At 46.2% G+C, this 23,466-nt stretch overlaps 1 protein-coding gene across 2 annotated transcripts; it reads right to left on the reverse strand.

The window, feature by feature from the left end:
• Window positions 1-6,659: 6,659 nt before the first annotated feature.
• Ldaf1 (lipid droplet assembly factor 1) lies at window positions 6,660-22,548 on the reverse strand. 2 transcript variants are annotated; one of them, XM_052713078.1, is made up of 5 exons: window positions 22,416-22,548; window positions 20,092-20,290; window positions 10,096-10,264; window positions 9,467-9,605; window positions 6,660-7,459 (listed from the first exon to the last, which is right to left on the reverse strand). In XM_052713078.1, the coding sequence occupies exons 2-5, from the start codon at window positions 20,185-20,187 to the stop codon at window positions 7,378-7,380; spliced, it is 486 nt and encodes a 161-aa protein (XP_052569038.1). In that variant the 5' UTR covers window positions 20,188-20,290; window positions 22,416-22,548; the 3' UTR covers window positions 6,660-7,377. The 2 variants fall into 2 exon arrangements, with proteins under 2 accessions (XP_052569038.1, XP_052569039.1); XM_052713079.1 differs by lacking the exon at window positions 22,416-22,548 and adding an exon at window positions 22,259-22,403.
• Window positions 22,549-23,466: the final 918 nt, after the last annotated feature.

Raw genomic sequence — 23,466 nt, forward strand, 5'->3', positions numbered from 1 at the left:
AAGCAAACACAAGAGCCCTGGGGCAGGTAGTATAGGGTTTAATCAAAACAGTTCTTGCCTTTTCTTTTCCTCTTTCCTTCCTGCCAGACTCTCCTGCTAAGAGAACTTCGCCTTTCTTCTGGCACAGCTCTGATCCCTCGGGGGACATTTCCTGACTAGCCTAAGATAACCAAAATAAAGCCCCCCTTCCCCCTGCCCATGGTTTAGAGGTGGGTGAGATCTATGGTTTCCGGTAATGAGATTTAAAAGGAAAGTGGTGGGGCCATCTCTGTCTTTCCCCATGTCCTTTTCAGCTAGCCCTTTCTTCTGTCTGCTTTTGAATGTGATTACGGGACCCTGTGATCCCTGGAACTGTAGCAGCCCTCCCATGCCCAAGAGGAAATAAACCTTGGGACACTCTGGGTATGAGAGAGCAGAAACACAGAGAGCTTAGATCCTTAGTGAGTTCCTTGTGTGGCCTGAATCAACCTATGAAGCACTCATCTCTGGAGTTCATGTTTAGTGGCATATTAAGGGGTCTTAATTTTTAAAGGAAGCACAGTGCTTTTTGCAAGTAATAGCATTCACACCCAGTCAGGCTTCAGGAGCTCCCGGATGCAGAGAGATTAGCTGTTCCTTCTGTTTCTCTTGTCTTTTTCTTTCAGATGCTGGCCGGAACCTAAGTGTGCTTTTTCTGGTTCTTCGGGCTTTCTCACTCTTTCCTAAAGCCCCCTCCCTGCCAAGTGGCTGCTTGTCCACCATGTGGGTGACTTCCATTCTGGCTTAACTCCATCAGTCAGGCTCTCCTGGCCCCCCTGGCCCCGTTCTACTCCTCCAGGCTGAGACTTACAGCTAGCCCACCTTGTTGATTTTCTTTAAACTCTAACAAAATTGCCCTTAGGCTTAAACAAAGAACTCCTATTTTTATAATAAATCCTACATAACACACCTTTTAAAATACATATAACACCAAGTTTTGGGGTTTCCTCTGATTAATAAGCAGACTTATATATAACAAATGTACAAGTAGCTTTTGCTTTTGGTCCAGCCGGTCCAAAGCCTGAAAGGACCAGATCTAGCTGTCTTCATCTTTCTATTCCCATAGACATTTCTGCAGGGAAGCAGTTTAATGGGAAATGTGTCCCAGTTGTCCTTTCCTAGAGGAAGTTAAAGGAAACTCAGAAAGTTACAATCACACAAGGCCCCTTCCCAAAGCTGTACAATCTATAACGATTGCCCGGGGGAACGAGTCACTCTTGTGGGAGACGACAGTTTGGGCAGGGAGTTCCAGGGAAACAGATTTTGTGAATCATCACCCACACTGGGATGGACTTTTCAGTGATGGAGTGGCCTGTGAGGATGTGATGAAGGAGCCCATGCTCCTGTAAATTATCGCTTAGCCTTGCTCCTGTCAGTAACCCCAGTAAACTCATGGGTTCACCAAGCATGGCTATTTTAATCATTAATCTTGGTCTATCGTTGTCAGGGACTAGGAATTGACAGACAGGAGGGGCCACAGATAAATAATAAAGATAGCGAACTTCTGGCCTCTTCCTTACCTTCTTGACCTGAGAAAAGGGTCTGGCAGCTTGAGACAAAAGCCTAGAGGGCTTTTGCTCAGTAAGGCCCCCTCCTCCGCCCCCACAACACACACATACCAGCAGACCAGTCCTATAAGTTCAAGGTTAGAAAAAGTTGTGGGCCTATCAGCATCCCTTTCTTTGTTTAAACCAACCAACCCTAAATTAAGGGAAGAAGACACGGCCCCATTCTAGCTAACCAAAGACCTTAAAGGCCCCAGCCCTTCAGGAGAGGCAAAGAATTAGCACCCGACTGCCCCCTCTGCCTTACAAAGGGTCTTCTCTCTGTGAGCCTTACTGTGCTTGTGCAGGTGCATGCACTCGCACGTGCTAACACACACACACACGTTTCCTCACCTTTAATAAAATTCTTTCTTCATTGACTGATTCTGGCTGCTGTGTCTGAAATTTCCCCTGCTGCTACTGTTGAGCTCAAGATTTTTTCCTGCCTTTTAATACTTTAACTGGCAGAGAAAACGAGCCCAATCCAGACCCCTAGAATGTAACAGTTGTGTCCTAGCTGGAGGAATAGGCATTTGCTCATATCTCTCTAGAAAAAGTCGCACAACACCCTTATATAAAAAGCCATATTAGTATAAAACCTACACATACCTCCCTCCACTGCTTTAACACCTAATAAATGTGAGCGCTATGTAAAGGCTTCTTGTATTGATTAGGAAATAACAATAAAAAGCCTGTGCATGTTCAGCACAGACGTGTTTGTTTTTCAAATATTCTTCATTCGTGGTTGGTTGAATTCAAGGACCAACTATGAAAAGAAGCTTGGTTCAGAACCGACAGTATCGCAGTTTCTTACTTCTTGCCCACATTTATTAGAAGTCATCTTCCCGGAATTCAGGAGATAGGAAACATGTCACAAAGTCAATGCTGGATACAGGAGTCCAGGTTTCCAGGTTGGCTATTGCAGACTCACAGCATGGCTCTGGGTAAGTTGTTATCCTCTCTGGGCCTCAGCTTTGCCGTCCACAATAGTGATTTTGGAGAAGATGCCTATTCCCTGGCTGCTCAGAGTGTGTTTGGTGAAAAGCCTTATCTGGAAGCTGGAGGAGGCACTGTCAAAGCTCTAGTGCTGTCTGCCATGCTTAAAGAAGCAAGGTTCTGATGCTTGGTTTCTGTGCTGGGGAGTTTCTGGCCTGCAGGCTTCAGTTGGCCTGGATGTTGGCTCCCTCTACTGGCTCAAAAACAAACTTTTTGGTGGGAGGAGCGGGGCATGACTGGAGCTCATTCCCTTCCGTGGTGGTTGTTGTTGTTGTAACATTTCCAGGTGTGGCTGGACGCTCCTGCACCCAGTTGTCACAGGGACTCCCATTCCTCATGGCTTCAACAGAAGTCACAAGGATTTGGTGTTTGACACACTGCTATTATAGATACTACTCCATCTGAAGCTGAACATTTGCAATCTGACACCAGTGACCCCTGGAGTCATTCTGCACAACCACAAAGGCCATGGGTACTCTGCTGCCTGGGAACCTCACATACCTGGGAATAGGGCTGACCCCAGAAGGCCTCAAAGGCAGGTAGAGGAACTCATACTGAACAACATACTGGTTACAGGGTGAGTTTTTCAGATGGGTAAACTGGGTTTGAGTCCCACCTCCCAAACTGCCCTCATGCAGTTTAAGGTCTCAATCTTTCCACCTCCTCACCTTTAAAATGGACAAGAGTTTGGACTGACCGGAAGCACAGACTACAGACTGAAGACAGCACCTAGCACACGGCAAGTCCTCAAAAGTAAAGGAAACAAAGTTTTCTGGACAGAAAGATAAGCAAAATGTATTACCGCATAAAGCTACAGTTTTCATGGTGTGGTACCAGTTACCTTTCCAACGAGCTATCCTTTGGACTGTGTCTAAAAGGCCAGTAGCTTCTGTGGCATGAGGCTAAATCAACCAAGCCTTGATTTAGATATCATGCTTCCTGGCTGAATTCAGCAAGTCATTTAATCTCCAAACCTTGGCTTCCTTTCTGAGGTCTAGAAGCTGATGCTTAAGAACATAAGCAGGTAGGGAAACTAATTGGTCTACCCATGAATAGAAGGGCCTAGTGCTTCTAAGTGCTGTGGGAAAGCACTTTGCACTTGGCTGTTTGAAGCAAGAGTGTTTATGTAATCAGAAATATGTTTTGAAAAGCTCTTGCCTAGTAGCTGAAAAGCCTCCCCAGAAGAGTTGCGCAAAGCCCTGCAAATACTCCCAAATCTTGTGTCCCAGCTGAGACCCTCCTCCAAGCCAGCTATCTACTTGACATATCCTCTTGGTGTCAAATGGCACAGCTGGACTCAGCAATTCAGGATGTGGATTTCTCCAGGCTCCATCTCCAGAAATAGCATCAGTGGCCCCCCACTGTTTGAAGGTAAATATCTAGGGGTCAACTTTGTGTTCCCTTTTCCTTCTCTACCTACACCAACCCACCAACAAATGTCCACACAAGGTCTTCATCCCCTCCAACCTGTTTTATGTCAAAGCCACAACCATCCTGTGTCCCCAGCCTCTGCAGACCTCTTAAGTGGCCTGCCTGCTCCCAGCCCTTTGACTATGAGCAACAAAAAAAAAAAAAAAAAAAAAAAAAAAAAAAAAAAATCCTCAATCTGATTGGGCAGATTACATGCCTCTAATCCAAATCCTTGGGAGGCTGGGGCAGAACAGAGTTCCAAGTAAATTAGAGCAGTGCCCTATCAGGAAGGGGAAGAGAGAAAGGGGAGGGAGAAGGCAGGCAAACAGAAAGGAAATTACAGAAATGAAAACCCTGAAGTCTGGCCATGACTCTTCTCCGTGTAAGATCCTGCATTACCCACACCCCTTGTGTTGGTATAAACCACTGCCCCTTCTCCATGTGCCTTACCGGGCCAGCCACACTAAGTTCCTTCTGGTTTTCAAGACTTTGGGACATTGTGCCCTCCTCTGGGAACACCTTTCTCCACAGGCACAACCTGTCCTCCTTTTGATCATAGAGCAGTCCCCAATCTCTGTGGCCCTCATATATTTATCACTTTCACTTTTCTTCTGTGTACTTATCACAGTTGAAGACCTTACGGACTTGAGGGGAGCCCATGATCCATCTGCGGTTCCATGCCCTTGTGTGACCCCTTCTCCCTGGTGTGGGACATTCCCAGGACTTACTTCTAAAGAACAGGAGACATGACAAGATATATATATATATATCTTGATGTGTGTGTGTGTGTGTGTGTGTGTGTGTGTGTGTGTGTGTGTGTGTATACGTGCCTGTGTTACTCAAAATGTAATACCCATCTCGTTAAGTCTCTTCCTTGGTGGCTTTGAAGACAGAGACTGCCACTTTGTTAGCTGTCACAAGGAGAGGTACATGAAGCAGGGAACCAGGGTCTCTGTCTGTAGCCCTCAAGGAGCTGAATGTGACCCATGACCATGTGTGCTTAGATGTAGATCCTTTCCCAGACACACCTCAGAGAAGAACCCCCACCCAACCCTGTTAATATTGCTATGTCCTTTTATGCCAGTAGTTACTGCAGATTGTCAATCAGTAATAAATAAATCACAAATACAACTGATAGTTGATCTCTAGTAGACAGTAAATCTTGAGAACAAGGCCAGAGACCTCTGTGTTGCCCAAGACTGAAGTCTCGGAACCCAGCAACTGGACAGCAGGATACCCAGGTCAGACCCTTGCATGAAGTAAAGAGCTGGTCAATAAACAGTAACTGCTACTACTACTACTTTGTGGTGTGGGCAGCCTTGGACAATTCTTGTTCTCTAATGGATGGATCCCTTTTAGGGTCAGGTGAAGCAGAATAGCATAGGATGCAGGAAAGTTGAGAACTTTACATCCCACCGGCCAGTGGCATTGTACCTCACCATTTGTTTCTCCCCAGCAAACTTTTCTTCTGGTATTCCTGTGGGGGCTCCTTCCTTCTCTCCAGCCCCACCCAACTGTGGGGCCAAAGCTGCTGATCTAGACCCTCTCCCAGTTCTTCCATATATACACATGCCATTTGAGCAAATGCTATTATACTGGCCACTGTGATTGGGGGCAAGGTTGGTCACATGACCGAGATCTATTCAATCAGAGCCAAACCTAAAATTTGCACGTACTACTGGTATAGAGCAGCTTCCTTGTGAAGCACAGGGTGCAACGAGAGCTTCAGAAACCTCTTTGTGGGACAGACATGCTGGGAAAGCAGCTCAGTCAGGAAAGCTGGGTGAAATCACATGTGCTCCAGATCTTTATAATGTGCGAAGATCTTGTAGCCAGCCTGGACTACAGGGAGGCCCTGTCTCAAACACAATAGCAAAGATCTCCTCACTGGGTTTTGGTTGATGAAATGATTACCTTTCCAAATCGCTCCAATCCTTTTGGAAACAGTTTTGAGTTGGATGTTGTCTCTAGCAACTAAATAAGCTGTGTTTTGTAGTATAAATGTGAGAAGTCCTCCATAGACTTGTGTGTTCAGTTCCTGGTACCTGCCAGGGGCAGGCCCTGAGGTTCTCAACTGGGCTCAGTTTCCAGTCCTCTAAATGCTTCCTGACGACGTGTGCAACATGACTTGCTGCCATTCCATCCCCACCATGCTGGGCTGCAGTTCCGTTAACTGTAAGCCAGATGAACCTTTCCACCCTGAAGTTGCTACTTGTTGGGTATTTGATCACAGTAAGAAAAGTAACTAATGCCCCAAATTACACAGGATGGGCTGTGAAATCAACAGAGAAATTGCTTTGTTTTGTATGTGTTCCCCAAGGTCCATGTGTCAAAGCCTTAGTCACCAGACCATGGTGTTAATGGTCTAAAAGGAACCTTTAGAGAATGGGGCCTAAGGGGAAGAAGTTAGGTCACTGGGGACTGCCCTTAAAGGGACTACTGGGACCCCAGGCTCTTCTTTCTGCTCCCTAGCCACCATGAGGTCAGCAGGCCCCCCGTCAGGAACTCCAGCCATGTACTATGCCATCACAGGCCCAAATCACCAGGACGAAGGGGCTCTGTGCTGAAACCTCTAAACCCACAAGCTGTGATTTTTCCTTTATAAAGACAATTAGCTCTGGTATTTTGTCATGATAGCAGAAATCTGATTAATGCATGTCTGACATATGAGAATGGGTAGGAAAGAGAACATAACAAGAACCAAATAAATATTTAATAGAATACCATAGTAAATGAAGAGGAAATCACACAGGCTTTTTTTTTTCTTTGTAGTCTTCAGTATGTGTTTGGTTTGTTTGTTTGTTTGTTAAGAAACTGCTTGACACTGCAAGCTCTTTGAAAAAACAATATAAACATATCAAGTGCAAGTATGTCAAAGATCAAGGCGCTCAACAACTAAGCCTTGAGACTTTTTCTAAAGGACTCCTGGCTGCAAGGTTAAGATTGCTTTTCAAGTTTAAAAAGGCCACGATTCCCAGATGTTGCTGCTCTTCTGAGAAAAAAAAGTGATAAAAGGTAGAAGAGCTGGCTCTCTTTGGGTTCTTTCTTTTTACCTCTTATTTCAAACAACTGGGGGAAAAACCCTCTTCTTCATCCCCCGCCCCCAATAAAATGAAACTAAACTTCACAAACAAATCTACCTTACTCCCAGTTGGGGCCTGGGACTCAACCCACAGTCCCTAGTGGTCAAGCTTCCCAGTTCAAGAAGCCTGGGACTCTGCCAAGGTCAAGACTGCATCCTGGGGAGTGGGGAGGGGTGGGGAGGCGGCCGGCCCCTGCAGAACTTTAGACACAGTGAGTGGTGAAGCAGAGCAAGCCTCCAGCCCTCTCTCTGAGTTATGATGCAAGCGGTGAAAGGGAGAGCTTTCCCGGCATGCTTCGAATGCAACCTCTGCTTCCGTTCGGCCCGTCATTCCTGGTAGAGCCCCTCGAAGTCTGTGGACTTCATAGCCAGCTGACAGTCAGTGTTGGCATTTTGCTGGATCAGTGGCCTGTGGGGTGAAAACACAAAATGATTAGCTTAGGAGCAACATCGTGAATGGCCCAGCCACATGTGCAGCACTCTTGGCTGGGGTGTTCTGTGAGTTCTTATCACAGCAGCCAAGAAAGCTGAACCTCTCTCCAAGCTGACTGACATCTGACTAAGTTCTAGCTAACAATGTGTCTTTGGGGAGCATGAGGAGCATCTCTAAGGAGAGACTTCACTTGGTAGGAAGGGTCTCTTGTGCTCGCTTGCGTGCTCGTGAGCTCTCTCTCATGGTGCCCCAGCACCACCCCACCGAACAATGGTCTCCCGTTGGCCTGGAACACTCTGAACAGGCTGGGCTGGCTGGCCAGCAAGCCACAGCAACCCAACTATCTCTGTCTCCCCAGTGCCGAGATTACAAGTGAATACCATGCCTGGCATGTTCATGTGGGTTCTGGGATTCCAAACTCGGATCCTCATTCTTGGGACTTCCACCAGAGCTGTCTCCCGAGCACCTCATCAGGCTACCTTCTGCAGTATAATCTTTAACTCGCAGCCTAATTAAAGCAGAGTTCAAGGATGGGGAGGGATTTTAGCTCCAAAGCATTGGAGGAATAAGCCAAATAGGGCACCATGTGTCCTTTAAAACTGATAGTGATCAAAGCAACTTATGAGAATCTGGCTATGACTCCAGGGATTATCACTTAAGCAATCGTGTGAGAACAACCCCTGAGCGATTTAAGATCACAGACGCATCAACAGAAGATAAGAACAGGATAAACTTTTTGAGGGGAAGGGGAAGGCTAGGGATCAGACCCAGGACCTTGACCAAGCTAGACAAGTGACAAGACAGCCTTTTGTGCTCAGGGTCCTAATGGTTTTTTTAGAGCATGGACTGGCAAATCAATCATGGCCATAGATTTGTAAAGTCTGAATAACGTTTCACTGGAGCACAGCCAGACCAGTTTATTTTCTTATTGCCTGCTCTCACGGTACAGCAGCAGAGCTGAGAGGCTGGCCATGGTTTAAATGCCCTAGAATATTTACTGTCTGTCCCTTTCCAGAGATTGTTGATTATCTATGCCTTATAGCCACTTTATATTTGGCTGAGAGTTTTACCAGACTCAGCTGACCTGGACTTAAGTCCCTTCTCGGCTAGTCTCAGCTTGTGCATTTGGCTTTCATTTCCCAATCACAGAATGAGGCTCACCCCAAGAGTTAAATGAGATGAGGCTGGAATGTGCTCAACAGAGACTTTGGCACTAAGCAATACAGGAAGCAAGTACCTTAGCCACAGTCATCAAATCAGCGAAAACTTAAGTACAAGAGAGACTTGGTATATGGGAACTTAAGAATCTAAAATCTATACGCAGCACAAAAATCAAGTATCAAAACAGTGGCCTTTGAAAACCCCCTGAATAGCAGGAGGTAGCACATTGTGAAAGATTGTCTCCCAAGCACTCCAGCACCGCTGGGTTTCCCTCCAGCATCTAAAAAGGTCACTGTTCCTCCAGCCCCAGGAGCCACACTATGGGGGCAAAAACTCCACATAGTAAACATGAGCCATATTCACCATGTGGAGAAGCTCACACTGTGACAAGCAGAGGAGACCAAGGTAGACTGTGTAGATAGCTACTTCCCAGCTCCTGTACCACCCTGGGAGGTAGGCATGGCAACCTGATGAACAAGCCTCCTGTTGTTTACCTGCCTCCCAAACCTCCTAAACTCTACCCCTCTTTGGCCTTTGTACATTAAAAAGATATCTTTTGAAGAGAGTAAGTAACTGCCTCACAAAGCTACTACAGCCAAGAGGTGAGCTCTATGGGTGATGGACGAGGGTAGTGATGCTTGTATGTATGTGTGTACGACACTCTACTGTGAACATGGAGCTGACATCTAATGTCTACAGGCAACTGTGAAGAACACCCATCTCTTATAATATGGCTGCTAGACACCAAGTGGGAGCAGAGAGTTAATCTGTGAGAACCCCTCAAATGCCCAAGATTGAGTTGTTCCATTGACATGTATTTACCTGGGAGAAAACCAGTAGCTCATGAGGCAGGACACGACCACATAGGACATCATGGCTATTCCTGACATGGCAAGCGATAGGAAGCCCAAGCCACAGAGGATGCAGAGCAGTGAGAGGCCGCACACAGAGATGATCAGTCCTAGGGGGAGAGCATGGTTAGGAGGTGCCTTCATCTGAAATGGACTGAAAATGAGAAGACCCTGGGCCAGGGTATTTAAAATAGTGCCAGCTAACTCGGATTTTTGAAGTCAGGAGGTTTGCCATAAAAATTCACATTTCTGACATCATTTTTAATGGCAGGAAGTTCAACACCTAGGTAGGCCTCAGCTTCTGGCATCAACCGGCTGGGCCTCTGGTTGCCTCCATTCCCTACTGTTCACAAACTATATTACACTTGGGGTCACTTTGCTTGTCTTGTTGCCTGTCTAATTTAAGGCTCATAAGGAGTAAGTCACATCCCAAATCACAATAGTGGTAATGGATGGCTGATGGAACATAAGAGACTGTGTTTTAACTACTCTGACAAGCTGCCTTGGACCAGAAAGACTTGTCTTTGATAAGAACGGCAGATGTTCAACAAAAACTGTCCACCCTATTGAATTACTTCCCAATAACCTTGGGCAGAGTACCTTCCAGTATTATGGCCCCCATAAGAGCACCCAGGGAGGTGAGCACCACGATGAGCAGGAAGAAGCCGACAGGGATGGCTGACATGCTAACAAACATCAGCATGGTGAGAGCCAGGAAAGGATGCTTGTCCAGGTACCGACCCACTGGGGACTTCATGAAGGCAACCACCTGCAGGCAAAGGACAAAAAGCCAGGGTTAAGCACTGTGTCTAAATCTCAGACTGAGCTGATCTGCCCCAGCTGTGGGAAGTACAGCCGGAGGCAGAGGCCTCTGGCAAGTCAGAGGCTCACAGACATCAGTACAAAACATCTCCCAAGACATGAGGCACCTGGCAGCAACATAAGGAAGCTGTGGGGAGGAGGGCAAGTGTGAGGTTCCCACCCAGTGTCAAGTCCTGTGAGAGGAGGAAAGGTCAGGTCACCGCTCTCTTGCCTAACACACACCCTCTCTGAATAACACCCTCTTATGTGTGCAATGTGCCTACTCCTCTGCAGACAAGGTTCTCATGACTAAGGTCACCAAGGAACAGAAGAGTTAAGTCCTAGCTACTCAGCATCACTCACAGGCTTATTGGAGATGAGGAGCATTAGGCTCCACCTGACACCTACTGCATCCAATTCTGCTTTTCAACAAGAACCCAGGTGCTCTGTGTACACATTAAAGTTTGAGATGCGATAGACTAAATGGCTTCTTTGGAGTCACCCAGTTTCCAAGGGACAAAGCCTAGATATTCAGACTTTGGATCTTTGACTCCAAATGCCAAATGCATACAATGACTTGCAACCTCATCAATGCTTCCATGGTACCAAGCTGGATGCTAGAGTTGGCTACAGACTGATGACGGCAACCATATATTGCTTTAAGAAACAGATTGCCCTCCTTCACCAGGCTAAGGGATAGGGGAACCACACTCTACGGAGAAGGCTGCTTTAGTGCAGAGTTGGTCTTAGTCAATCTCACAAGGATGAGCATCCCCCTCAGTTTTCAGGTCTCAGGGTTTCACTCTCCTCATTACCAGCACTGGAGCCCATTCCCTGAAAGACCCCATCACTCAAACACCTTCCTCTAGAAAAGTAACCACCAACCCAGCTACCAACTCTGCAGTCTACAGCAATGACTTGCCTGCATGTGCAACAGCAGCACAAATACTGTGGGTGTAACCACTCTATGATGAGATGTAAGGCCCACGCCACAAAATGGAACCCATGCATGCTTCACCCTGCTCCCGTGGCCAAGAATCTAGACTAGATAGGCCTAGGGGAAACCCAAATCCTATTGTTCTGCTAAAGAAGCAGTGGTAAAATGACCCTAACTACATTCTGCTATACTTATAGATCAGTGCCTCACTCAGCCGTCAGCAAAGACACTTCTTCCTGCAGGAGACAGGACTAATGCAGAGACACCCAGCTGGAAAACTGTATAGAGAATGAGAGATTTGGGAATATTCAGTCCTAAATGGGATGCCTTCATCAAACCCCTCCCCTCAGGGTTCACAGAGTGAAAGAGGAAGCAGAAAGATCTAAGAGTCAAGGGGAATGGAGGACTCCAAGGAAACAGCATCTTCCAGACACAACGGGACTACTGCACATATGAACTCACAGAGACGGTGGCAGCATGCACAGGGCCTGCACGATTTCAAGGTGGACATCTTCCCAGCACTGAGAGGGTCAAATGCACATGGGCTTCCATCCCTAACTAAGACGCTATCCACTTGCAAAGGAAAAATGAATTTCTTTAAATGAAGTCTCACTAGCATATGAGTAGGCTCCATGCCCAGCGGAAGATGGCCAACACGAAATGAACTCAATGGTATTTTTGTAGACTTTTTGTCTCATAGTGCTCTGTTTGGGCATTTTTTTTTTTTTGTCTTACTGGCCTTTTGTTTATATATTATGGTTTCCAATTTTGTGTTTTTATGGATTTTGTATGTGTGTGTTTCTTATGTTATTTTCTTTTTGTTTATTATGCTTTGTTTTTTGTTTGCCTGTTTAGGATTGGTTGTTTTTTGTTTGTTTTTTGTTTTTGTTTGTTTGTTTGTTTTGTAGTCCTGGAACTCGCTCTATAGACCAGACTGGCCTCAAACTCAGAGACCCACCTGCCTCTGCCTCCCAAATGCTGGGATTAAAGGTGTGCACCACCACTGTCCAGTGTGCCTGTTTGTTTTAAAGGGAGAGGAAGAAAGGGCATGGAGTTGGGTGGGTACCGACTATCTGGGAGGAGAAGGAGGAAGAGGAGGAAACCAGGACGGAATATATTGTATAAATTTTTTTTTTCAAAAACATAACAGTGAATAAAAAGAAAAAAAAAAGCTGGGGGCAGGGAGCACTTCCTCCATCAAAAACTGGTCTTTCCTGTGTCTCATTCCTTAGGACCTTGGAGGCCAGTGGCTGAAATGAAGTGCAATTATCAGAAGTGCCTTTTTCCAAATCACATACTTGTCCTAGAAAAAGATTTCCATCTAAGTAATCCTATGGGTGGGAATTTGGAGGCAAGTTAGAAACAGGAGGGTTTACAGCTCAGGTGATGGCAACCAAGCATGGCTCACCTTGCTTAAACAGAGAAGGCCATTCAGAGCATTCAGAGAAGCCACAGACACTGTCCTGGGCTTCATTCAACACTGCCTCCTAAAACATGACAAACTTCACTTCCTGGCACACCACACAATGTCTTCTAGCCATGCTGCCTCCTGCCTTCCAAGATCTTGTGGTAAGCACACCAGGAACCACCTCTGAGACCGACCTACATTAGGGCATTGAAGGAGAGGGAGGCGGATAAAGTTTGTGAATGCTGAAGAAATGGAAATCTGGCACCTGAATGAGACATGCTCCATGTGTTTGAGGGAAAAAAAATCAAGGATATCTCATTAATGGTTTCTTAAAATAACCACAGACTTAAATCATAGTTTAGGCTATATTCAGTTTCATTTCATGGGTTCCTTTTTTATTATTTATTTTTAATTTGAGATAGAGTGCCTTGAACTTATAATTCTCCTGCCTCATAACTGGAGTGCTAGGATGATAAGTAAAAGTCACCACCCCTGGCTCATTTTGTTTTAAAATAAAAACATTTTAATAAAAACATTTAAATTACTTTTGTGACTCAGATTTGTCTATTGTACTATGTAAGTTTTATCTCAGAGAAAAATAAATAAGGGGTAAATTGAGAGCACGTGGCTGGGGCTGTGACATACACAAAGGAGAAATTTAAGTAAGATGAACCTGGGATAGGTATGCAAGAGGCAATTAGGGAGATTTACAGGATACCAGGCAAGAGTATGAGTGGGCAAATCTGGGCCAGTGCGGGAGGGGAGGGATGTAGCCTGCAGATTAAATGACAAAAGAGAAACCAATAGGACCTGGGGACAGTTTTGGCATGGGGAATCCAAGAAGCAAAAGGTAAGAATGTCCTACTTCCAGTCCTCAGAGAACCACCCTCTTTCAGAACCTCTTCTGAGTTTGGCCTCTAAACACCCCCCAAACAGAAGATCATTCAGAAATGCAAAGACACTATTTTTAAAGAGTGTGCCAGTTAAAGCAGGAATGGTGGCACATAGATATAGCTAATTCCAGCACTTGGGAGGCAGGAGGATTGTGAGTTTGAGGCCAGCTTGGGCTGTCTATCAAGATCTCACATTAGGGAGGAAGGGAGGAAGGGAGGGAGGGAGGAAGGGAGGAAGGGAGGAAGGGAGGGTGAGGGAGGGAGGGAGGGAGACAAGAAGGAAGGAAGGAAGGAAGGAAGGAAGGAAGGAAGGAAGGAAGGAAGGAAGGAAGGAAGGAAGGAAGGAAGGAAAGCAGGCAGCAGGCTGGCAAACGATCCCCATCGCCAATACATTAAACCATGTGGTGGTTTGAATGAGAATGGCCCCATAGGCTCAGATATTGGAGTAACTGGTCCCCAGCCAGTGGTGCTGACTGGGTAGGTTTATGAGCTGTGACCTTGCTGGAGGAAGTGTGTCACACTGAGGGCGGGTTTTGAGAGTTTAAAGACTTACACCATCATGAGGTTGTTCTCTGCTTCGTGCTTGGGGTTGAGGTGTGAGCTCTCAGCTATTCCTGCCACCATGCCTGGTGCTTGCTGCCACGCTTCCCCGATGTGATGGTGAAGGACTCTTAGCCCTCTGGAGCCATCAACCCAAAATAAACCCTTCCTTCTGTAAGTTGCTTTGATCACAGCAATAGAAAAGTAACTAAGACAAAACAGTCAACCCAAGAATTGCTTTCTCTGGGAAAGAATGACCTTCGTCAGGACAGAATGTCGTGGGAGACAGCATGGTTCATGTGTACCTAATGATTACACTCATTAAACACAGGTTCCAGGCACCTTTTTAATAGTCTAACCAATGGGCTTGCATCTTGCCAAGTGCAAAGCCAAAATAAGCAGGGCCACAAAGACCCACTACCTGCAGCAGGAAAGGAGATTGCAGGGGTCATTCCCAAAGTAACACCCTCGAGCAAGGGAAGCGGGAGGTTCATCCAGAGAGCTACACATATCCACATAGGAAAACACTTTAGAGGTCAGCTTGAGAAGGAAAGATTCGGGAACATGCTTAACTCAAGGTCATAAAGCACATGTTCAAAAGGTAAAAACAGCATGCAGGAGTACTTTAGGGCACTCTAAGCTCATGCTACTAAAAATAGTGATGTGAACTCCTCTGGAAACACCCAGTTCTCTCTCTTTCTCTCTCTCTCTCTCTCTCTCTCTCTCTCTCTCTCTCTCTCTCTCTCTCTCTGTATGTGTGTGCATGCTCACTTGGGTGCACATGTGTGTGTAACACATTTGAAGGCCAAAGGATACCCTCAAGTGTTGTTCCTCAGGCACTGTATATCTACCTGTCTCTCACTGGCCTGGAACTCACCAAGTAGGCTAGACTGGCAGGCCACCGAGCCCCAGAGATCCACCTGTCTCCACCTCCCCAATACTGGCATCTAAGTATAAGCCATCACTCCTGTATTCTTTTTTAGTGACAGTTCTGAGAATTGAACTCAATTCCTCAGGCACCTTACCTGCTGACCATCCCTCCGCCCAAGCCACTTTTAATTGAAGAGAAACAAAGGCTACTTTGAAAGTATGCAGTAAGGGTTTCTCCCCTAAAGGTGCCTGGCTAGCTTAGCAGCTAACATGTCAGGCCCTCCATATATGTCTTCAGGTATTTTCCCCTACAAAGTTGCAGGGCAGATACTGAAGAGCATCTTAACAATACCCCAGACCAAAGGCTTCATACATCACCATGTTTCGCTTTCCTGGCAACAGACAGAATGTCACAATAGGAAGAAAGAGAGAGAGGTTAGCATGCTGTGGCATGCCCTGCAATTTTCTATCGCTAACCTGGAGGGAGAGATGGGACTCCTACCCAGGCTTTAACCGACGTGAGCTGCACTGAACAACCCAGGATGCCAGACTTCGAGAAAATGGCACCATCATAGCCAGACTAGTGCAAGAGCCTTCTCAAATGGCATCCCAGATAATCCTCCCAGCAGCCCAAGGCCTGGTGTTGCTCATTCCAGATAAGAGGAGCTGGAAACGAACTGAATTAATGTACCCAAGGTCAGACAAGAGCATTCATTTATAAATGCACTCTGGCTTGAGAGCTTCTAGAATCAGGCCCACGTGGTCAGGATGTGTGACAAGATGGTTCCACCTGAGGCTATTCACAGCCAGGAAAACTCTCTACTGTGAGAATGTAAGACAATCGACTCACTGTTTCTCACTGCCTTAGAGGAGAAGGACCTGGTGGACAGAGGACAGCGACAGCAGTCAGGATCACGACACAGTGATAACACGTCAGAGGCACCGTGCTACAACAGCCTCTCCCAGATTAGGCTCTGGGTACCTGCTGGTACATGATCTAGGTACGGCACATGGATTCCTGGGAGGTGGCCCTAAAATCTTCCTCATGCCAAGGAAGGTCCGAAATGAGAAGAAAATCATCTGTCACAGGTAATTCACATCAGGAGATGCCAACCTGGTCACCCACGTAGTGGTGTTCTGTGTTCCGCTTCCCTGAAAACTGCTCCTTCCCCCAGCAGGAGGGCACCCCTGACATGTACATTTCAAACAAAATCCAAGGTCCCAGTCCAACGGGCCACAGGTGAATGAATGTACCAACAACACTCGTGTTTCCACGGATAGGAAACTGAAACTCCTAGATCTTCAACAGGTGCTAAAGGAGACATGAGGAGAGGAGGGTACCAGCCTGGACAGCCGTGTGTGCCCGTGTGAATGGAAACACCAAGGGAAGTAGGCTGCAGAGTCTGGGGATGAAGGGAATACACAAGGAGCTAATGTGAGAAGCTACACAGCCAAGGAAGAGGCCTGTTGAGAGCTACTTCTGGCACCAGCCACCAGCTTGACCCTGGTTCTAGTCCAGAGACAGCCATGCTTTACTCCACCCACGGCTCCTGGGGACGGCTTAAAGTCTGTTAAAGTCATGGAAGGTCCTACTTGTTCGCTTGCTTAAACTATTTAAAGCAAGTTCTTGTCTCTTGAATTCTGGAAGTAAGACCATTAAGACCTGGACAAGCACTACAGACAGGATGGAGCAATTTCATACCCATTCCATCTAGAGGCCTATGCAGCCTCATCTGAAGTTCAAAGAGCTCATTAAACTGTGAGAAAAGAGCACAAATTACATGAGGGAAAGAAGCAATCTACATTTCCCAGAGACAAGGGGTGGCTATATGAATTATGGTATGTCAATCTGATATCTTATGTTGATGTTCTAGTGGTACCTGTAAATTATTCTGAAGTCCCACACTTCAGCATGAAAAAACAGCACCCTACCAAGTGAAAATAAGAATACACAATTACATCTGCTATGGTTACACTCACTAGTATGTAAACATTACACACTGAAGGGTCTTACTACTCACTGGGGTTACCACCACTGTTTGTAAGTGATGGCTTTTGTTACGATTTGAATATAAAGCAGCTCCTGCCGATTCACATGCTGTGAAGCCTTGGTCCCCAGCTGCTCCTGCTGGTTTGGATGGTTGTGGAAATTACAGGAGATAGAGCATAGCTACAGGAAGAGGGTCACTGGGGACATGTCCTTGGGGCTACGTTTTACCCTATGTATTCATGAAGCAATCTCTGTGTGTGTGTGTGTGTGTGTGTGTGTGTGTGTGTGTGTGTGTGTGTGTGTGTGTTGTCTGTTTGTCTGTCTATCCCCACCCCATCCCCCTGGTTACCGGCTACCATGATGTGAGTTACTCTGTTCTATCCTGCCCTCTGCCCCAGGATGATCTAAAACCATGAAAATACCTAAACCCTTCCTCCCTTATGTTGTTGCTCAGGTGTTTGTCAAAGCAACAGAGAGTCTGACTGACACAGTACATAGGTGCTTTGTTCTCCTTTTTCTCTCAAAGTCACTTTACACTAACGTAACCTGTGGGCTGGAGAGGTGGCTCGGTGGTTAAGAACACTCACTGGTTTTGAAGAGCATTTGAGTTCAGTTCCCAGAACCCACACAGGACAGCTCACAAGCGCCTGCAACTCCAGTTCCAAGGATCCAATGCCCTCTTCTGGCCTCTGTAGGTACTGCATGCATGTGATGCACATACATGCATTCAGGCACAAACCATCTAGCACACACATACACATAAAATGAATATTTTTAAAAGGAGAGGTAACATAACTTAATATACTAAAAACTTGTAAGAGACATAATTCCATCTCAAGACTACATGAGAACCCCAGGCCATAGAGAACTGACAGGTTCCCCACCTTTCTGAGTGGAACTAGCTGGGTAATTATCTCGCCCAAACCTACTCTGGTGTGCACAGCTGAGTTGTCGAAAGGAAAGAAGAAGAAGAAAATTCATCTGCTTTGAAATGCCTACTTCAGAAGGTAGGTATAAATATTAACTAAGATGTGCTAGATGCCTGGTAAAAGGTTGGAGTTTAGTAAGGCCTCAATCAGGTTAATAAACACACAATCCTTATCATCTGCAATCCCATGTTTGAGGATTTTTCTACTCACTTAAATTTATTTGGAACCTAAAATGAGTCCTTTGAGCATCTTTGATGTCAAGACTGAGTCATCTGACAAGCACATTCCCAGCTTGTTATGGTTTGAGCCTGAAACTCAATGAAGTCTCACCTCTGAAGATTCTAGCTCCCCACAACCACGCCTTGGCCAAGCCTTTAGCATGTGGGCCTCTCTGGGACACTGAAGAATCAAACTATAGCATCATGGCCTATTTAATGCCACAAAGTTCATATTTTTGATTTCTGGTTGACAATCTCAATATTTAAATTGCACATTTTTTAATGCACATTGCCATGACCACCACCACCAGTATCTTTTTGTTACAGTTCCTTATGAAGAAGATGTGTGTGTTTGTTTGAGACATGAATCAGCCTGCTGCTGGCCCTGCGTTCAATGCCAACAATCAACAGTGTGCATTATAGACATTAATGTATCTTTCCAGGAATACACATAAGATAAGGACCATATACTCATCTGTTGTGACTAGAAGCTTGAAGGACCTGAGTTCCTTATTTCCTGGAGAACCAGTGGTCTGTTTGGTATTTTTGAATCTAGTGTCTATGATGCCTTTACAGAGAACATCTCCCAGAAGTCATGAGAATGAACTGTAAATGTGCAAAGGCCATGAGGACCTTTCTTACTGAGCCAACTCACTAAATAGAGTCTTGGCCAACTAACTAAAAAGCTGCTGGTCCATTTTAAAAATAGCCTGGTAAATCATCAGTATGCCAAATGCATTCTGAAGCTTGTCCCAAAGAAGACTTCTGTGAAGCATATGACTTTAGATGGCAAAGAATCTGTTTTCTAGATGCTGGTGAAATGTGCTAATAGGAAAAAAAATTACAAAACAGTTCCCATCACTTTATATGCATACATATTTTAAGTATACATGGCATAGAAGTCCAGAAAGATAAAATTGTAATAGTATTAGCTAGCTAGCACTGGGTTTTTTTTTAAATCTTTTTGTATATATGTATATACAATGTAAGTGAATGTGTGTGTTTTCATGTATGTGAGTGCATACATGCAATGGTACCCATGTGGAAGTCTGAGGACAGCCTCAGGTGTTGGCCCTTGCCTCCTACCTGTTCTTTGTAACAGGGTCTCCTTGGGATTTTGTTTTGTTTTGCCACTGAATAAGATAGGCTAGCTGGCCCACAAGCTTTCCAGGACCCTCCTGTCTCCACCTCCCATGTTGCTATAGAAACACTGGGATAATAGAGATGTGCTTCTGCACCCATCTTTATGTGGATATGGGAATTAAAACCTACATGCTTATGATAGCCAGACAAGAGCTTCACCCACTTAACCTAGATTTCAGAGTCAGTACAAAAAGGAATGTAAAATATTTTCTTTTCTGTTAATATTTATAATGACTACATGCTGAAACGATACTATTTTTTGATATATTAACTAAGAGATATTCTTAAAATTAACCCATTGCTTCTTTGTACTCAGGGTTAGGTACCAAAAAATTTTAGTGCACATGTGACTAAAATCACATTTCTGTTGGGTGACGGATTTCTAATGAAACACAAAACACAGATCTTAAACTAGGTATTGGCTGGCCCCTTTCTTAGGGGAATAGATGAGCCAAACTTTTCATAGAAAAGAGTAGTGTCTGCCATGTGGACCTAAAGTGGCCTCTTTCAATCCAGGGGAAGATGGCAGTCGCCATGACAGGTGACTATCCAACCAAAGTCTGCATTCTGTGGGATGTAACTGGAAGTGGTCTGCAATTCTCTGTGACTTCCAGGAATCTTCCTTAGTTTGGAGGTGGCTTGAAAACAATTGTTCTTCCCACTCCCCTGCTGTCCTATCGCCTCAAATGTCAGTTTGGTGGCTGACGCTCTAGGAGCCACAATGAACATGGCCACAACCCAGACATAGCAAGGTGCTGTGAGAAAGACTCTTGACTTCCCTGTAAATTCCTATTTGAGGAAGAAACAGCGTTCTGTCTTGTTCAGCCCAGTGTTAACTTCCCATTATACATGGCATTGGAGACTGACCTTTGAGTTACTCTGGAAGGACTCCAGCACCAAACACAGTTTCCTCTGCAGCTCCTGTAAGTCTCTGGAGACACTCGGGGGCTCTTCTTTGGCCATCTTGAAACGTCCTTCAGTCTCGCTCTAGATTATTTCTTCTACCAGTAAGTTCACTGATGCAGCATGTAGCCCAATCTCTCATGTCGCCTGTCTCTTGCTATCACTGAAGAAAACAAAAAGTTTCTTGAATCATTAGTGGTCTCCAAGGAGCTTGTGCCATCCCCTACATACTGACGGTGGGCATGCGGATGGACATATCTTGATAATATTTATCAAATTTTTAAGCTGCACACACTTTGATTCAGCAATTTATTTATCGTGAACCTAAATGAAGATAATAGATATATGAAAATATACCCAAAGGTATATAAACAGAAAATCACATTCCTGTTTATAATACATAATGACTAGCAAGCTAGAAGGAAGAAATAAATCCATATATTACAAACACTTCACTGTTTTACACACACACACACACACACACACACACACACACACACACGGTATAGAAAAAGAGCTAGGAAGACATGTATATCTTTTAGCCTAATGTTGAAAGAACATTTGACAAACAAGAAAACTGAATTACTGTTCAATCTCCCACTCCCAGTCTCTCTTTTCTCCTCCAATGGGGACTTGGGATGCTCTCTCTTCTTTATTTGGCTCCTAGGCACATAACACAGTGCCACCCTTTATTTATGTATGGCGAGGTCCTCACTAACAATACCCGTCCCCAAGGCCGTGGCACAATTATTTTCTGTCACTCAACAGCCTGGAATTTGCAAGACTTCCCATTGTTTATGCGTTTTTCACGAAGGCAATGAGCCAAATTAGATACACTTTTAGCCCTGGTTGAGTTTTCAAATAAAAAAAATATTATTCTTATTTTCTGTTTCCCAGAACATCTGTCTGGGTTGGACAGAACGGGATCTCTGCCTGTCTCCTGGCAGACAACCTCCTGATCTCACATAATTGTGTCAGTAGATTCTGTCACAGTGCAAAAGTAACTGAGAGCGCCTCACGTCACGTTTATTTACCATATTGAATATCCCACTTGCCTATCATGTGTTACAGTGAGGAAACATACCTTACCACTGTCTACACTACAGTCTAGTGTGCAAAACAGTTCTCTCCTCTTGGCCAGGGAAGAACTAACTCCTGCACCCATATTTATGTCGTTAATGCAGCAGCTGGCATTGATACTGAATTTAGGATGGTCCCAGCCTTCAGGTCACCTAATCTCATATCTACTGCGGGCTAAAACAAGCCCAGCTGCCCCCTTACAAGTCTTCTTTGCCCTGGGAAAGAAGTGCCATCCAGACCTGTCTGGGGAGTCTGATGGAGGCAAGCGTGGGAAGAAGGCGGAGGACCACAGTCGGCACACGCATTTACCTAGCCACCAGCCAATTCCCAGGCCCTCTACTCCTTCTAGGGTCCCTGTGCAGACACTAAGCAGCGTCTTAGGGAAGGACAGAAGGCGCCACCCCAACTAGCCTAGGGCGCCCCGCCTACTCTGAGCTTGGGGGCCTAGCTAGGTTCTCAGAGAACAGGCCCCGCCCCTTACAAGGCTCCAAATAAAGCCTTGCCTCCCGACTCCAGCGTCCCAGGAGCAAACCGCCACCGTGAACGTTCCAGCTGCGGGTTGGGTCGAATCCCCAAGCTGTGGACAGGGCCTTCCGGACGCCTGGAAACCTATCCCGCCCGGTCCCCCTTTCCGATGAGTGTTGAGACTTTCCATCTAAGGGCGGGGATCCAGAGAGAAGGAAAGGGTGTGATGCAGATGTAAATTTGACCCCGGACCACCCGGCCCCAAAACTAAGAAACGGAACTCAGGGTAGTTGGGCACCCTGTCACTGATCTTCTGGGGCAAACCCACCTTTGACACCTGCAGCTCCCTCCTACTGTGCCTCATGGCACCCCTATTGACCAGTCCTAGGGAGGAGCTGTGGATGCCCAAGCAAGGCTCCAAGTCTTCCCATGCAGGTTTCCCAAAAAGGAGGCAGGGCCTCGTTCGCGGATTGGCACTGGCGTGTCCCCCCCCCCCTCCTTTTTTTAAACCAGATCTAGCTGCCGGTGTAAGCGCGGGGATGGCTGAAAATGGATCTCCCCGTGACCTCCCACCCGCATCAGGTACCTTCAAGACCAACCCAGAGGCCAACAGCTACAGACGGAGGAAGCTAGTGCACTCTCCCTTGGTCGCCCCTGAACTCTTCCACTTCCCAGGCCGAGCTTGGAGGATTCAGCTAGTCGAGGTCCCCTAAACTCCACACCCCACAGCTTTGCTTTCTCACCTGGTGCTAGCTGCCCCGATACCCAGCTCTGCAGCCACCGAGGGCGAGAAGCGAAGTGGAAGAAGAGACCCGACTCAGGCCTGATGGTGGACCCGAGCTAGACTTGCTCCTCCCCACCCGCAGCGCTCTTCCTTCAAAGGCCGAAGCCACGCCCTTCTATCACGCCCCTCTCCCAGGCCCCGCCCCTCAGCCAGGATTGGCACTGGTCCTCCACCCAGGCACAGGTCCCTGCCCTGCCTTTCCAGTCAGAAGAGGAAGGATCGGGTATCCTGGCACCCAGCCGCGCGGCTGCCAGCTTTGCTAGGCGCATTCGCTTCTTCCCACACACTCTAGGAACAACCCCTACAAACTTCTAGACTCTAGAGGATGACTAATGAGGAAATGAACGCTTGGAGACAGTCACTTCCTACAGCAGTGGCTTGGAGTGAAAGTCCTGGGGCCCCCGTCTCAGGTGGACTGGCAGCCAAATGTGGGTTTTTAGAGGAATTTAGGGTTTCCCCTTCTCCATACAGATCCAGTTCTGGACTCACCCCCGGAGTTCAAGTCTCACAAGTCCGTGAGATACCTCCTAGACTGGAAAGTCTAGGCGTTACGCAAGTGCAAATGTTAGCAGCCAGGGAATCTTAGAGATGGATTATCTCCATTTTACAGATTTAAATACAAAAATAACAACAACAAAGAAAAAAATGGAGAGCCAGAGGGCTAAGGTTTATGAATAAACTCAAATTCTCTTCTCAAGGATCCACGGCAGAGAAACCCATGTTTCCTGGTTCCAAATCCAGGCCTGAGGAGCACAATTACTCAGTGGCAGTGCTATTGGCATTTGAGATGCGATGAGTCTGTTTCTGAGATGTCCTGAGAGCACTGAGGGGTGTCTGGAAGCATTCTTGGGTTCTACCCACGAAAAAAATACAAATATGGTAACATCCCCTCCCAGCTGCGATGGCTGAAAATGTTTTCAAGGGACTGGGGGATGGGGCGCAATCATCTGGTATTCAGAAGCACTGCCTTTGAACTTACAGGGAAAAACTATGGGCTGGGACTCTGGAGT

The sequence above is a fragment of the Peromyscus californicus genome, unplaced genomic scaffold, assembly GCF_007827085.1.
Source record: "Peromyscus californicus insignis strain IS unplaced genomic scaffold, ASM782708v3 Scaffold_4__1_contigs__length_199733344, whole genome shotgun sequence".
Classification (NCBI taxonomy): Eukaryota; Metazoa; Chordata; class Mammalia; order Rodentia; family Cricetidae; genus Peromyscus; species Peromyscus californicus.